The sequence below is a fragment of the Rhincodon typus genome, chromosome 8 (assembly GCF_021869965.1).
Source record: "Rhincodon typus isolate 14 chromosome 8, sRhiTyp1.1, whole genome shotgun sequence".
Classification (NCBI taxonomy): domain Eukaryota; kingdom Metazoa; phylum Chordata; class Chondrichthyes; order Orectolobiformes; family Rhincodontidae; genus Rhincodon; species Rhincodon typus.
In genome coordinates this window covers 37292340-37307407 of record NC_063339.1, presented here as the reverse complement: position 1 = coordinate 37307407, position 15068 = coordinate 37292340, and the positions used below count along the sequence as shown (strand labels likewise).

Below are 15068 nucleotides of genomic sequence, written 5' to 3'. Positions count from 1 at the left end.
GGATGCACCCATTCACAACAGGATTTCTTTAATTTCCTCACTCCCAACATCCTACCGCTAGATATGCTTTTCAGATCTTGCTCTGAATTGCTATCAGAATTCAAGCAAGCAATCTATGCTTCAGCTTCTAATAATGCTGCTTTCCTCTTTGGTTATGTAAAGGGCAGATGAGTATTGATAAGGTATCTTTCCAGATTTCAGGACATTCCAAAGCATTGTACAACAACTAAAGTACAATTGAATACTGTTCTGTAATCTAATAAGTATCTACAGCAAGATTTCCCAGACAGAAATGTGCTAATGATGTGGTATTTTCTTTTAGCAAGGTTAGTCAAGGGATAAACATTAGTCTGGACACTGGGTAGAACTTCTCTGCTCGCCTTCAAAATAGCACAAATATATCTTGTACATCAATCTGAGCAGCAATGGAGCATCTCAAATAGTGCAGGACTCAGAACTACAATGAAGTCAGTCAAGCACAGCAATATAGCAATAAAACATTTGCCATGAAATCTACAGCTTTCTATCATTATTGTCATGATCTTAGTTTTTTAAATCGTCTAGCCCAGGCAAGACAGAATTATCTGCAGTAGTTTACAGATTAAAGGCATCAAGGGGTGTGGGGATAAAGTGGGAATATAGCATTGAGATAGCGCCATGATCATAGTGGATGACTGATGAAAGGTTCAAAAGGGCTAAATCTCCTATTCTTGCTCCTAATCCCTGTGTTCTTTGTGCATTCACAAGTTTAAAACTTAAACTATGTTTTGGACATACATTTTCTAAAACTAACTGTGATATCAAGGTAAAAATAGGCTCAAAATTCTAACAGCAATAAATATACCCAGTACTTTAGTCGAAAATGAAGGCAAAAGTTGCTCATCATTTCAATCGTACATTGGATGCAAAAAGCAGCAATGCAATGAGCCATGAAACAGGAGTTAAAAGACAAACTGGTACATCCCCAAGTGAACTAATGAAAAACACTCAACACAGTTAATCATTTATAGTATCTACACGTTACTGAGTGATTTACTGCGTACGAAGATAACAAAATAACACTGGAAATAAAGTCCACCACAACATAATTATTCAAAAATGTCCTTTTAACGTATGCCATTGCAGCATCCATTTGAATTTTTACCTCCACTGCACCAAAGTTCTTCTATGCAAAGAACTTCTTTGCGTCAACAATTCTAGACTTGCACATTTTACTACTTCGAATCTGTGGCTCCACTGCCCTATCCCTACAATTTTATTCTAATTTTTTATGATATCAACAAAATTGATAAAGCAGAGCCAATATAACAAAGCATACTTAAATTCTAAGAAGGCTTTTGCTAAGATCCTGACAAAAAGCTGGTTAGAAAGTATAAACACATGGAACAGTAGGCAATGTACTGGCTTGGTGGAGAAATTAGCTACAGATTGAAAACAGAGTCAGATTGAATGGATCCTTCTCAGAGTGGCAGGTTGCGATCAGTTGGGTACTGCAATTGATCAGTCCTTGGATTCCAGCTTTTCACTGTACATATCAATGATCTGGAGGTAGTGGTTAGGTGTAATATTTCCAAATTTGTAGAATGATACAAAGCTAAGCAGGAATGTGTGCCATGAAGATATAAAGTGGCTTCAGAAGGATTTGGACAGATTTAGTGAATGGGCAAGAATATGACAGATGGAATATAATGCCAAAAATCTACTTTAGTAACAGACATGCAGAGTATTCTCCCCGTGTCTCCGGGTTCCAGTTTCCTCCCACAGTCCAAAGATGTGCAGGCTAGGTGGACTGGCCATGCTAAATTGCCTGTAGTGTTCAGGGATAAGTAGATGGCGGGGGGTAGGATAGGGGGATGGGTTCTGGGTGGGATGCTCTGACAGTCGGAGTGGACTTGTTGGGCTGAAGGGCCTGTTTGACACTGTAGGGATTCTATGATAAAATTTTCTTCAATAAGAAGTTGTAAAATATAGATGCGCAAAGGGAACTAGATACCCTTGTCAATACTTTATTGAAGGCTAATATGCAGGTGCAGCAAGCCATTAAGAAAGCTAATGGAATGTTAGTGTTTACTGCAAGAGGAAGAGTGCAGGAATGATGCAGACTTGTTCAATTGTATTAGAGCTTGGTTAGACCCAACCTGGAGTACTGTGTCCAATTTTGGTCTAGTTATCTCAGGAAAGATACAATTGCAATTAAGGGAGTGCAACAAATGTTCATCAGGTTTATTCCTAGGATGGCAGGACAGTCCGATGAGGAGAGATCGGGCAAACTGGGCCTGTATTGTGTAGTTTCAAAGGATGGGAGGTGAGGTCATTGAAACATGCAAAATATTTAAGAGGGATAAAATGGGTGAATACATGAAAAATGCTTTCCCTGGTTGGAGAGTCAAAAACCAGGAGGCATAATTTTAAAATGAAGGGGATGCTACTACAGTCCAATAAGAGGAGGAAATATTTTATTCAGAGGGTTGTGAACCTTTGGAATTCTCCACCTGAGAACTGCGGAAGCTCAGCCTTTAAGTAATATTAACATAGATATTACTAGATTTCTGATTACTAGTATTGTACAGGAATATGGGGATAGGATAACTAAAAGGCATTAAAGATTTCAATCAATCACGACCAGACTGACTAACAGGACAGGCTTAACAGGCTGAAAGGCCTACATCTGTTCCAATGTATTTTTTCCATACCATTGGTATAAACCTCAATACGAACACGTGATGATAGCTACTTTGAAAACTGACATCAACTAAATTCACTAAACTGATGTCTCACCCAACATCTCTGACTCAAGGGTCAGCCTTATCATCTCCTTCATATTGCCTCAAGCAATTGTACAGTACAACCTGACTGTAAAGCATGCAAGACACATTTTACTGCACCTTGGTACACATTACATTAATAAATCAGATCAAATCAACTGAATGTTTCCCATGTTTGAGTCATCAAACCTAGACACAGATTAAAGGTGTGAGCTGACGGGAGTTCTAAAGAGTCTAATCAAAACTTCCTCTAATTTTCAATCTCACAGTCAAAAGCAATTTGTACTTGAGAAGAGAGAATTCATTAAGTCATTTCATGTTCATCAACCTTAGTAAAGTTACAGGAATCTGGGTCACCCCTACACACCTTAGTGACAAGTACTGTAGAATAGAATCATAGAATCGCTATAGTGTGGAAGCAGGCCATTCAGCCATCGAGTCCACACTGAACCTCCGAACAGCATCCCACCTAGACACACCCCCTCCATCCTATCCCTGTAACTCTGCATATCCCATGGCTAATATACCTGGCCTGCACATCTTTGGACTGTGGGAAGAAACTGCAGCACCTGGAGGAAACCCACACAAACACACAAAGAATGTGCAAACTCCACAAAGACAGTTGCCCAAAAGTAGATTTGAACCCAGGTCCCTGATGCTGAAAGGCAGCAGTGCTAACCTATGAGCCATCATGCCACCCCATGTTCAAGAAAAAAGTAATTTCCATCTAAGCAAATGTTTCCAATGATTTAATTTATGGACATAAAAATGTTTCTTTATAAATATATACACAGCAACGTTACTACTTTAACAATGGCAATGATCTTTTACACAGATGTCAAGAAGCATCAGCTGGTACTGAACCTGTACCTTGGAAGCAAGTCAATGTTTTGAAGCAAGTTTTGCAAGACTCCATCAACAGTGAGGAGCAAAGTGTCAAACAACAATGGACTAAAAAATACACTCCAAAATATAAAAGTGTGTTCCAGTACAAAGAAGAAATTCCAACTATTTCAAGTTATGTGGACAAAAGTCAACATAACATCCAACCAATTGTGGTGGAAAAGTTTGGAACCTTCCACAATGCTACTCTTCCAATAATGTAGATAGCAAGTAACAGATTTATAGAATCCAGACATTGCAGATGGAGGCCTTTCAACCCATCGAGTCTACACCAACCCTCCAAATAGCATCCTTCCCAGGTTATTCCCACATCCACCATGGCTAATACACCTATTCTGCACATCCGTGGACACTACAGGACAATTTAACATGACCAATTTAGCTAATCTGTACATCTGTGGACTATGAGGAAACCACAGCACTCAACAGAAACCCACAATGACACAGGGAGAACATATATCCACTAGTTCCTCTTTATTCATAGCACACATTACTTCCTCAAGAAATTGTCTCACAATTTCCTTTTCACAACACTGTGTTCACTCTATCCGATAACCTTCATATTTTCTAAATGCCCTGCTATAATCATAGTTTGAACACTTCATAGTTCGAACATGCAAACTTCACACAGACAGTGACTCAAGGCTGGAATCAAACCTGGTCCCTGGTGCAATAAATGTAAATGCAAACCTTCACTCTGGCCCATTCCAAATTTTGTCTTGCCACTTTGGGAGGGAATCAGAGATTAGGCATCTCAAAACTGAGTCCCATAAAACAATGTCATGTCACAGCTCTATACCTCAAATGCTAACTCATTATAATGCATAGACATTTCCATTTCATCAGCAACTCAAAATGGCATGTGGAGGACTGAAAACAACTCATCCTTCATTTCAGCCACAAAAATTATATAGCACAGTTTAGTAGAGACAAGTACTGTAGCAATGATACCTGTAAACATGCCAGCAGCTAACCACAATAGAGCTCAAGGCTATGTCTACCAATCCTCAGGTCTCTTGGTTTTGATATGTGGTGAAACCAACAGGTCCAGCCAATTATTTATTTACATTCAGAAATAGTAGGAACTGCCAATGCTGGAGAATCTGAGATAACAAGGTGCAGAGCTGGATGAATACAGCAGGCCAAGCAGCATCAGAGGAGCAGGAGGGTCCAGACCCGAAACGTCAGCTTTCCTGCTCCTCTGATGCTGCGTGGCCTGCTATGTTCATCCAGCTCTTCACCTTGTTATCTCATATTTATTTACATTGCTATGTTTTGTTTGGACATTACATATATTTTCATTGTTGAAATTGAAAATGGGTGTAGATGCCTAACTGTGTCCATTAAATTTGAAGACAGATCATAATACTTATAAATTAGGAGCATGAGGCGGCTACTCGGTCCCTTTAGCCTGTTCCATCATTTAATAAAATCATGGTGATTATCTACATCCCCATTTCCTATGATAACCTTTTACCCCTCAACCCCTTGTTCACGAGGGATTCAGCTTCCTCTGGAATTTACAGAAAGTTAATTGACTTTGGAGTAAAGGCATGCAACATTTTAGGGAGATGAGAGATGGTGCTTATCACATTCAATTGCTGAAAGAGTTGCCTCTGAAAGACTCTGGGAATCTCCAGGCAAATAGTTGCCTTGTAACTTTTCCTCGTAACTTCACTTTCCATTTTACAGATTCAAGTAGTCAGAAAAGAATAAATAAAAGTTATGCAAAGCCTGTTATCTTAAATGTGCATCCACCAGTTCCTCTTTATCATAACACACATTACTTCCTCAAAGAATTGGTTTCACAAATTTGCGTAATACCTGCTTGAGTTTCTCCTGTATTATCATTTTTAATTTGATTTCCAGTATCTGAAGTATGGGTAAGATGTTGGGGTCATTCTGAGAGATAGGATTTATATGCATTTGGAAAGGTAAGAACTGATTAGGGATAGTCAGCATGGCTTTGAGTGTGAGAAATCATGTCTCACAAATTTGTTTGAGTTTTTGGAAGAGGTAATCAAGAAGGTAGATGAAGGAAGAGCAGCAGACATTATTTACATGGACTTTAGTAAAGCCTTTGACAAGGTAGACTGGTTAGTAAGATTAGATCACATGAGATCAGGGAGAGATCCACAGGATATAAAATTGGCTTTACGCTAAAAGAGAACAAAAGAGAAGTACACCACAGAAACAAGCCCTTCGGTCCTCCAAGCCTGCGCTGTTCATCATGCCCTAACTAAAAAAAACAAACATTCTGTCCTTATTCAGTCTGTATCCCTCTATTCCCTCCCTATTCATATAACCATCCAGGTGCCTCATAAATGTTGCCAACGTGACTGCTTCCACCACCCCTTCTGGCAGTGCATTCCAGGCTCCTAACACTCTCTGCGTGAAAAACTTCCCTCGCACAACTCCCTTAAACTTTCCCCCTCTCACCTTGAACCGGTGTTCCCTTGTAATTGAATCTTCAACCCTCTGACTATCCACCCTATCTATGCCTCTCATAATTTTGTAGACCTCTATCAGGTCTCCTCTCAGCTGTCGTCTTTCCAGTGAAAACAATCCTAGTCTTTTTAACCTTTCCTCATAGCAAATGCCCTCAACACCAGGCAACATCCTACTGAACCTTTTCTGCACTCTCTCCAAAGCTTCCACGTCCTTCTGGTAGTGTGGTGACCAAAACTGCACATAATACTCCAAATGCAGCCCAACAAGGGTTTTATATAGCTGCAACATGGCTTGTCAACTCTTGTCCTCCATGCCCTGGCCAATGAAGGCAAACATTCCATTTGATTTCTTAATCACCTTGACTACCTGTTTTGCCACTTTTAGAGAACTGTGGACCTCCACACCCAGATCTGTCTGTATATTAATGTTCCTAATGGTTCTGCCATTTACAGTATAATTCACACCCAAATTTGATCCTCCAAAATACATCACCTCGCATTTGGCTGGATTAAACTCCATCTGCCATTTCTGTGCCCAAGTCGTCAATCCATTCATATCCTGTTGTATCCTTTCATAATCATCAGCACTATCAGCAACTCCATCAATCTTCATATCATCTGCAAACTTTCTAATCAGACAACCCACATTTTCCTCCAGATCATTTACATATACTACAAACTAAGGACCTAAGACTGGTCCCTGTGGGACACCACTAGCTACGGGTCTCCATTCTGAAAAACACCCTTTCGCCGCCTCCACAAAAAGTGAGAGAGGTTACTGCCTGAGGTTGTGGTTGACGCAGACTCAACTGAGGCCTTCAAAAAGAATTTGGATAATTACCTCAGAAAAATTTGCAGGGCTACAGACAAAACGTAGAGATCGGGACTGTATGAATTAGACTGCAGAGAGCCATCTCAGACACGACGTATCAAATGGTCTTATTCCATGGGCCCAATAATACCCTGGCTCTCACACTGAAGACCTGTGCTCCAAACCCAGAAACACATTAAACCAACTGTTCCAGTACAACTGCAACACTAGCATCTACCAAAACATGGAAAATTTGCCTGGGTGTGTACTCTCCAGGAAAGGTAGAACAGATGGAATACAATTATTATTAGCCAATCAGTCTACTCCCAATCAAAGTGAAAGAAGGTGCCATTAAATACTGAACAATAACCTGATTACCAACCCTCTATTTGAGTTCCACAAAGAGTGCCCCACATTCAGACATCAACTCAGCTTTCATGAAAACATTGACAAAAGCGGTGAATTCAAGCGGTGAGGGGAGAGTGACTTAACATCAAGGCGGTATTTGATCACGTGCCACCAAAGTAAAACTGACATCACTAGCAGGAACAAGTGGCACAAAGGAAGATGGTTGTGGCTGGTGAAGGTCAATCCTCTCAATCACTGGAGTCAGGTCCAGAGCACTCACTATCTTCGGATGCCTCAAAGATCTTTCTTCCCTTGTAAGGTCAGATGTGGGTACTGACTCCCAATTCCTCAAATAGTGAAGCAGCCTACATCAGCATGCAGCAAGACGTGGACAACATTCAGGCTTGGACTAAGTGGCAACTGAAGTGCCAGAATCTAACCATCTCACCAGCTGTTACCCTCAGTGAATTCCCGTGTGTACAACCTTTGGGGGGGTAATCAATGACCAAAAAATCCATTTAAATACTCCATCTACAATAACAAGACAAAGACTGGAAATTATGCAGCAAGTAATTCATCTCCTGATTCCCTAAAGCCAATACACAATTTACAAGGCTCAATTCAGGAGAACAATGCAGTATTTCTCATTTGCCTGGGTAACAAACTCCGACAATATTCCAGAAGCTCAATATCAACCTATACTTTGCAGTTGATTTGAGTGGTGTAACATCCACTACCACACAGTGTCCAAAGTATGTACCATCTACAAAAAGCACTTCAGTAGCTTGCCAAGGTTTCTTTAGTAGTACTTTAGAAAGCTGCAAATTCAAATGTCAAAAATTACAAGGCTGCAAATGCGTGGCAATATCTTTACTTCCAAGTACCCCTTCAACTCTCAAACTATCATAAGTTTATCAACATTCTTTCATCATCCCATTTGGTCCAAAATCTTGAACTCCCTACCCAACAGTCTTGTGGTAATAATTTCACCAGACTGCAGCCATTCAAGAAAGGACCTCACCACGATCTTTTTAAAGGTAATGAAACATGAGAAATGAATAACAGCCTAGCTAGCAACACTGACTGGCGCTCAATCCTTCACAAAAATGCAATCCCTCTATCACCAGCACTCCCTGACTGCAGTGTGTACCATCTACAACAGCAGCTTCCAAATCCATTATTTCTACTAACAAGAGCAACGGGGGCATGGGAATACCACCACCTCCAGGCTCTGTTCCAAATCACCATCATAACCCAGAAGATCATGGTTATTTATTGTCACTGAGTCAAAATGTTCCACACAGGTTAGTGAAACAAAATTAGAGCACATAGGATTGAGGGTAATATACGACCATGGATTCAGAATTAGTTAACAGACAGAAACAGAGTACAACTACTAGTGGGGTACTACAAAGATCGCAGCTACTCGCTATTGATGAATGATTCAGGGTCCAAATGTAATATTTCTAAGTTTTCTGGGGGCACAAAATTAGGTGATGTGAACTGTGAAGAGGATGCAAAAAAGACTTTAAGGAGATTTTGATATGCAACAACATGGCAGACAATATATAATGAAAAATCATGGAGTTATTCCATTGGATAAAGAAAAAGACAGGAGTGCAGAATATTTCTTAAATGCTAAGAGATTGGGAAGAGTTGATGTCCAAAGGGACTTAGGTATTCTTGTTCATAAGACACTGAAAGCTAAAATCAGATATATCAAGCAAAAAAGGAAGGTGAATATGTTCACAGCTATTGTGAGAGGATTTGAGTACAGATGTAAAGAGGTATTGCTCTAAAGAGCCTTTGGGAGATTGATCCTGGGGTACTACATGCAGTTTTGGTTTCCCTTCCCAAGGAAGTACATATTTGCTTGACAGGCTGCTCAATAAAGGTTGGACTGATTTCTGAATGAGTAGGATTGACCAGAGATTGAGAAGACTGGTCCTATATTCTCTGCCGTTCAAAAGAATGAGGGATAATCTTATTGAAGCATACAAAATTCTAACAGAGCTTGAGAGTAGATGCAAAAACATTTCCCCTAGCTGGTGAGATCTACAGGTTAATCATAGTCACCCATGGCAAAGTTTATGCAACCGTACACAATATTTACATTTAAAGAATAAAGGGGTGCCAACATTTCCAGTAACGTTAGTTGGAATAAAGTCTGTCCATCCTCACTCAGTATTTTCACTGAAACTAATTCATTTGCTAAGTTTTGGAAATCCATCCCATGAATTTACTACCTAAAGAGTAGATATGCCATTAAATTTAACCATAGCTCTTGACGGTTCTGCGCATGAGAAATGTTTTCCCAGGTGAGGGAGGAACAGAGAGAACATGTCTCCCCCAGTCGCTGCCAGAGTTGCTAAGTTTCTCCAGCAATTTCTGTTTTGCTTTGCTTAGGGAACCCACACGTGGTGTCTGTCGAGGCTGCGGTCGATTTCTCACCGCTTCGCCCGGGGAGACTCCTCCACCTCCTCTTCCTCCAGGGTGCGTTGCCCCGCACCTGAACTCGAGACATCAGCCGCAAAAGAAGCCCGTTTGCCACCCAACAGTTCAACGCCCGTAACAGTTTTCCCAATGGTGAACCAGTCCTGTATTTGCTGCGCCATCAAATTTCGAATCATGGTGCACGAGCGACCGCCGTTCAACACGCGGATCAGAACGTGACAATACAAACGGACGGGTCATCTGCGCCTGCGCACTGTCGCGCACCCCGAAAGGCTTTTAAGACCTGCGCGTGCGCAGTTCTGAGCGCCGTGTTGGGGAAATTCAACAGGTCTGGCAGCTTCCGCGGAGAGAAAGCAGAGTTGACGTTTCTGGTCCAGTGTCCCTCACAATTGATGGTAGTCAGAAAAAGGTTGGTCTGTAAAGGATTAAACAATGGGTGAAAATAGAGTCCAAAGGGAAAGGTCAGTTGGCAGACAAAAGGATGCATAATGGTGAGCTGGGGAGGAAAAATATGCTGATGATAGGGATATTAGGGGGATGAGAATGGCCATGTCATCACATGGGCTGCTGTCTTCGCAGCCGACTCATTAAAAGTTCTAACCAAAGTTCAGCTAAAGGCTGCTGACCACCTTTCCCTCTGCACTAAAGTTCAACTTCTGAGCTAGACACTAGTGCCTTTCCATCTGTGCTAAAGTACTACTTCTGAAACAAAGACTACTACTTGACTGCCCACAAAAGCGACATTTGAGAGACCAAGTGGTACCTGCTAACAAACAACCTGATGTTATGAGGCTGATGCATTGCTGTAGCCCACTTATGTGCTTTGAGGGTTCAGGGAGAGACTGTGACTATTGACTATGGAGGTACTGCTGCAGTTGTAGCAGTTCCATTTAAAGTAAAGAGGAAGAAGGTTAATTAATGAAATGAAAATACGTGCACTTAGGCTTCTTGTTACTTGATGATAAGAATTTGATCTTGCCACCTAAGTAAGAAGTATTTAATAGTGACAGTTAAACTCAATGATGAGAATGATTTTTGACTCTCATCCGATTAATTCAACATGCTTACCATTATTCTCACCACCTCAGCGAGGGGAAATTATGTAATTAATTTTTTTCCTCCCAAGAGCACAATATTACACCATTGACAGTTTGTCATGATCTGATTTGTAGATTACAAAGCAATGTATTGCAGACTCTGGACGTGTGAAATAAAGAAAGTCCCTGGAAATAATCTGCAGGCCAGACAGAATCTGTGGAGGGAGGAGTAGAGTAAACATTTCAGGTTGATGGCCCCCTTTATCAAAACTGAGGCAAGATGAAAATTTAATATGTCTTGTGCAAGTCAAAAGCGGGAGGAGGAGGAACAACAAAAGGGAAGATTTGCAACAGGGTCGGAAGGCAGGAGAACTTAACTCAAAGGTTTCATGGTATGGGAGCCAAAGAGAATAGCAGTAGAAATAATGAAAACACATAAGCTGTGTCTAAGTAAGACTATGTCTAAGCTGTGTCTTACTAAAAGTAAGATAGATTATGAGAGTAAACTAGCTCAGAATATAAAAACAGGGCAGCAAAAGTTTCTATAAACATGTAAATCATAAAAGAGTGGCGAAGGTAAACATTGGTCCTTTAGAGGATGAGAAGGCCAATTTAATAACTGGGAATGAGGAAATAGCCGAGACATTAAACAGTTATTTCGTGTCGGTCTTCACAGTGGAAGACACAAATAACATGCTGAAAACTAATGGCAAGAAGCTTATAGCAGGTGAGGACCTAGAAACTATCATTATCACTAAGGAGGCAGTGCTGGGCAAGCTAATGGGGCTAAAGGTAGACAAGTCTCCTGGCCCTGATGAAATGCATCCCAGGGTACTAAAAGAGGTGATGGGGTAAATAGCAAATGCACTAGTAATTATTTACCAAAATTCACTGGACTGTGGGGTGGTTCCCACAGATTGGAAAACAGCCAATGTGACGCCACTGTTTAAAAAAAGGAAGTAGACAAAAAGCAGGTAACTATAGGCCAGGGATATACAAGGTGTAGAGCTGGATGAACACAGCAGGCCAAGCAGCATCAGAGGAGCAAGAAGGCTCTAACTATACGCCAGTTAGCTTAACTTCGGTAGTGGGGAAAATGCTTGAATCTATCATTAAGGAAGAAATAGCAAGACATCTGGATATAAATTGTCCCATTGGGAACACCCAGCATGGGTTCATGAAGGGTAGGTCATGTTTAACTAATTTGATGGAATTCTTTGAGGACATTACTTGCTTGTGGACAATGGGGAACCTGTGGATGTGTTGTATCTGGATTTCCAGAAGGCATTTGACAAGGTGCCACACTAAAGGCTGCTACATAAGATAAAGTTGCATGGTATTACAGGTAATGTATTGGCATGGACAGAGGCTTGGTTGACCAGTAGAAAGCAAAGAGTAGGGGTAAATGGGTGTTTTTCTGGTTGGCGGTCAGTGGCTAGTGGTGTGCCTCAGGGATCAGTGTTGGGACCGCAATTGTTTACAATTTACATAGATGATTTGGAGTTGGGGACTAAGTGTGGTGTGTCAAAATTTGCAGATGACACTGAGGTGAGTGGTAGAGCAAAGTGTGCAGAAGACACTGAAAGTCTGAAGAGGGATATAAATAGTCTAAGTGAGTGGGCAAAGGTCTGGGCAATGTTGATAAGTGTGAGGTCATCCATTTTGGTAGGAATAATAGGAAAATGGACTATGTTTCAAATGGTAAAAAAATTGCAGCACGCTGCTGTGCAGAGGGACTTGGGTGTCCTTGTGCATGAATCGCTAAAAGTAGGATTGCAGGTGCAGCAGGTAATTAAAAAGGCAAATGGAATTTTGTCTGCCATTGCTAGAGGGATGGAGTTTAAAAACAGGGAGGCTATGCTGCAGCTGTATAGGGTCCTGGTGAGGCCACAGCTGGAATACTGTGTGCAGTTTTCATCTCCTTACTTGAGGAGAGATATATTAGCACTGGAGGGGGTGCAGAGGAGATTCACTCGGTTGATTCCAGCGTTGAGAGGGTTGGATTATGAGGAGAGACTGTGTAAACTGGGATTATACTCATTGGAATTCAGAAGAATGAGGGAAGATCTTATGGAAACATATAAGATTATGAAGGGAGTAGATAAGGTGGAGGCAGGGAGGTTGTTTCTGCTAGCAGGTGAAAGTAGGACTAGAGGGCATTGCCTCAAAATAAAGGGAAGCAGATGTAGGACTGAGGTCAGGAGGAACTTCTTCACCCAAAGGGTTGTGAATCTGTGGAATTCCCTGTCCAGTGAAGTGGTTGAAGCTACCTTGCTGAATGTTTTTAAGGCAAAGCTAGATAAATTTTTGAACAGTAAAGGAATTAAGGGTTACGGTGAGTGGGTGGGTAAGTGGAGCTGAGTCTCAAAAAGATCAGCCATGATCTTATTAAATGGCGGGGCAGGCTCAAGGGGCCAGATGGCCTACTCCTGCTCCTAGTTCTTATGTTCTTATGTCTAGGTGAATGGCTGTAGAGCAGCTATACAAATGCAACGTGAAAGGAGGAAAGGAATAAGACACACCAAACTAACAACAAAAATGGAAACAAAATGAAGACACATCTGATCTAAATTTGTTGAACTTAGTGACGTGTGCAGAAGGTTATAGGGTGTGAAGACAAAACCATGCTGCCCCTTAACTTTGTGTTGAGCTTCAGTGGAACATAGTAGCAAGCTGGGGACAGAAAAATCAGAGTGGGAGCAACGTGGATAATTTAAAAGGCAGGAAACTCAGTGTCATGGTTATGGAGAGAATGGTTAGAGGCCTGCTGATAGGAGAGGGGAATGTTTTTGGCAATCAACATTTCCTGTTTCAATGAACTTTGAGCTCAGCATGACACTGAGCTAATCTTCCATCTTCAATATATCTTTGGCCAGGAGCATTCCCCTGATTGGAGACCCTTCTACCCATCTACAATATCTTCCCCGGACCTGGGCCTGCCCTGTTAGTCTTGTACCCTACTTGCCTGGATCTCAGCAATGCCTGCCTCTTAGTTGATAACGTGGAACATTCCGTATTCAGCCTATTAAGGTCTAATTCCTCTGCTTTTTTTACCCAGGACCTTGATGACTGGATTAGTGCTACGTCCCCCTCTTGCCATGGAATTTGGTTTTCAGTTTCCATCCTGCTCTCACCTTTGACTAGGACTCAAAAAGAAAGTTGCTGGAAAAGTTCAGCATGTCTGGCAGCATCTGTGAAGGAAAAAACAGAGTTAACGTTTCGGGTCCGGTGACCCTTCCTTAGAACTCAGACCTGCTGAGCTTTTCCAGCAACTTTATTTTTGTTCCTGATTTACAGCATCCACCATTCTTTAGGTTTTTATTTCGACTCGGACTCTCTCCTTCTCTTCCTGAATTTCTCTAAATCTTTTTCAGTACTTCATATTTGCTGCAAGCCAATGGATTCCCAGAGCTATCATGATTACATTTCTGACACGCTTACATTTTCCCATGCCCTCTCCGTTCAATTTTCTAAAGGAATTTTTACCTGGAACATCTGATTCCATTCCGCACTTATCCTCAATAATCCCTGTTTTCTTCAGCACCATTCCATTTCAGCACAGGAGGTGCAAATCCTGTCCTTGTATCTCCTCACGTCTCAAATTAAGGCCCCAAAAACCCCTCCAAATGAAACGGCAATTAATCTGTTCTTCTGTCAATTTAATATATACAGAATAACAAGAGATTATCTGGTTGCCATTAGGCTAGATTTTTATTCGAGACTTTTACTGAATTCAGAATTTCCCCTTCTGCTGTTGTGGTTTCAAACCTATGAAAGTTAAAAATTTCAGAGTTTGTTTTCAATTCAAATTTAGCACAATCATTTACATTATCATTTTATTCTAGTTGTCTGGCACTTAACCCACTGTTTTCATTGTTTATAAAAAGAGTATTTAATATTGTGCAGAGAACATTTTGAGAAATGAGTTAAAAGTATGTGCAGTTATCACAACTCATCTGAAACATCCATAGAAACCAACTGATACAGGTATCTTTTCTGCTCATTAAATTAATATTTTCATCAATGTGCTGAAAAATGTAACACTTCGACGTTAACTGCATGCCATATGATCGGCTGGGAGAAAGGAGTTTGCTGTGATATTTTAGTTATTGCTTTCTTCTGTTATGATAACATGAAAATCCTATAAATTTCTTTGATCTCCCTCCTCCCTTATTTGAAGAGGACAGCCAGCTTCTTCCTAAATTATCAATTAACGTTATGAAGTCCCAGAGATAAAGCAGATTAACACTCATTGATAACCTTTTGGAGATGTGTCAGCATAATCCCACCAAGATAATGA

General features: G+C 41.0%; 1 protein-coding gene across 1 annotated transcript in view; it reads left to right on the top strand.

Moving 5' to 3' along the window:
• Positions 1-9950, top strand: part of LOC125483710 (probable ATP-dependent RNA helicase spindle-E) — a 19569-nt gene extending 9619 nt beyond the window's left edge. The window contains exon 5 of the mRNA XM_048600098.1: positions 9684-9950. Coding sequence (XP_048456055.1) covers positions 9684-9950 — 267 coding nt within the window. The remainder of the gene's footprint in view (positions 1-9683) is intronic.
• Positions 9951-15068: the final 5118 nt, after the last annotated feature.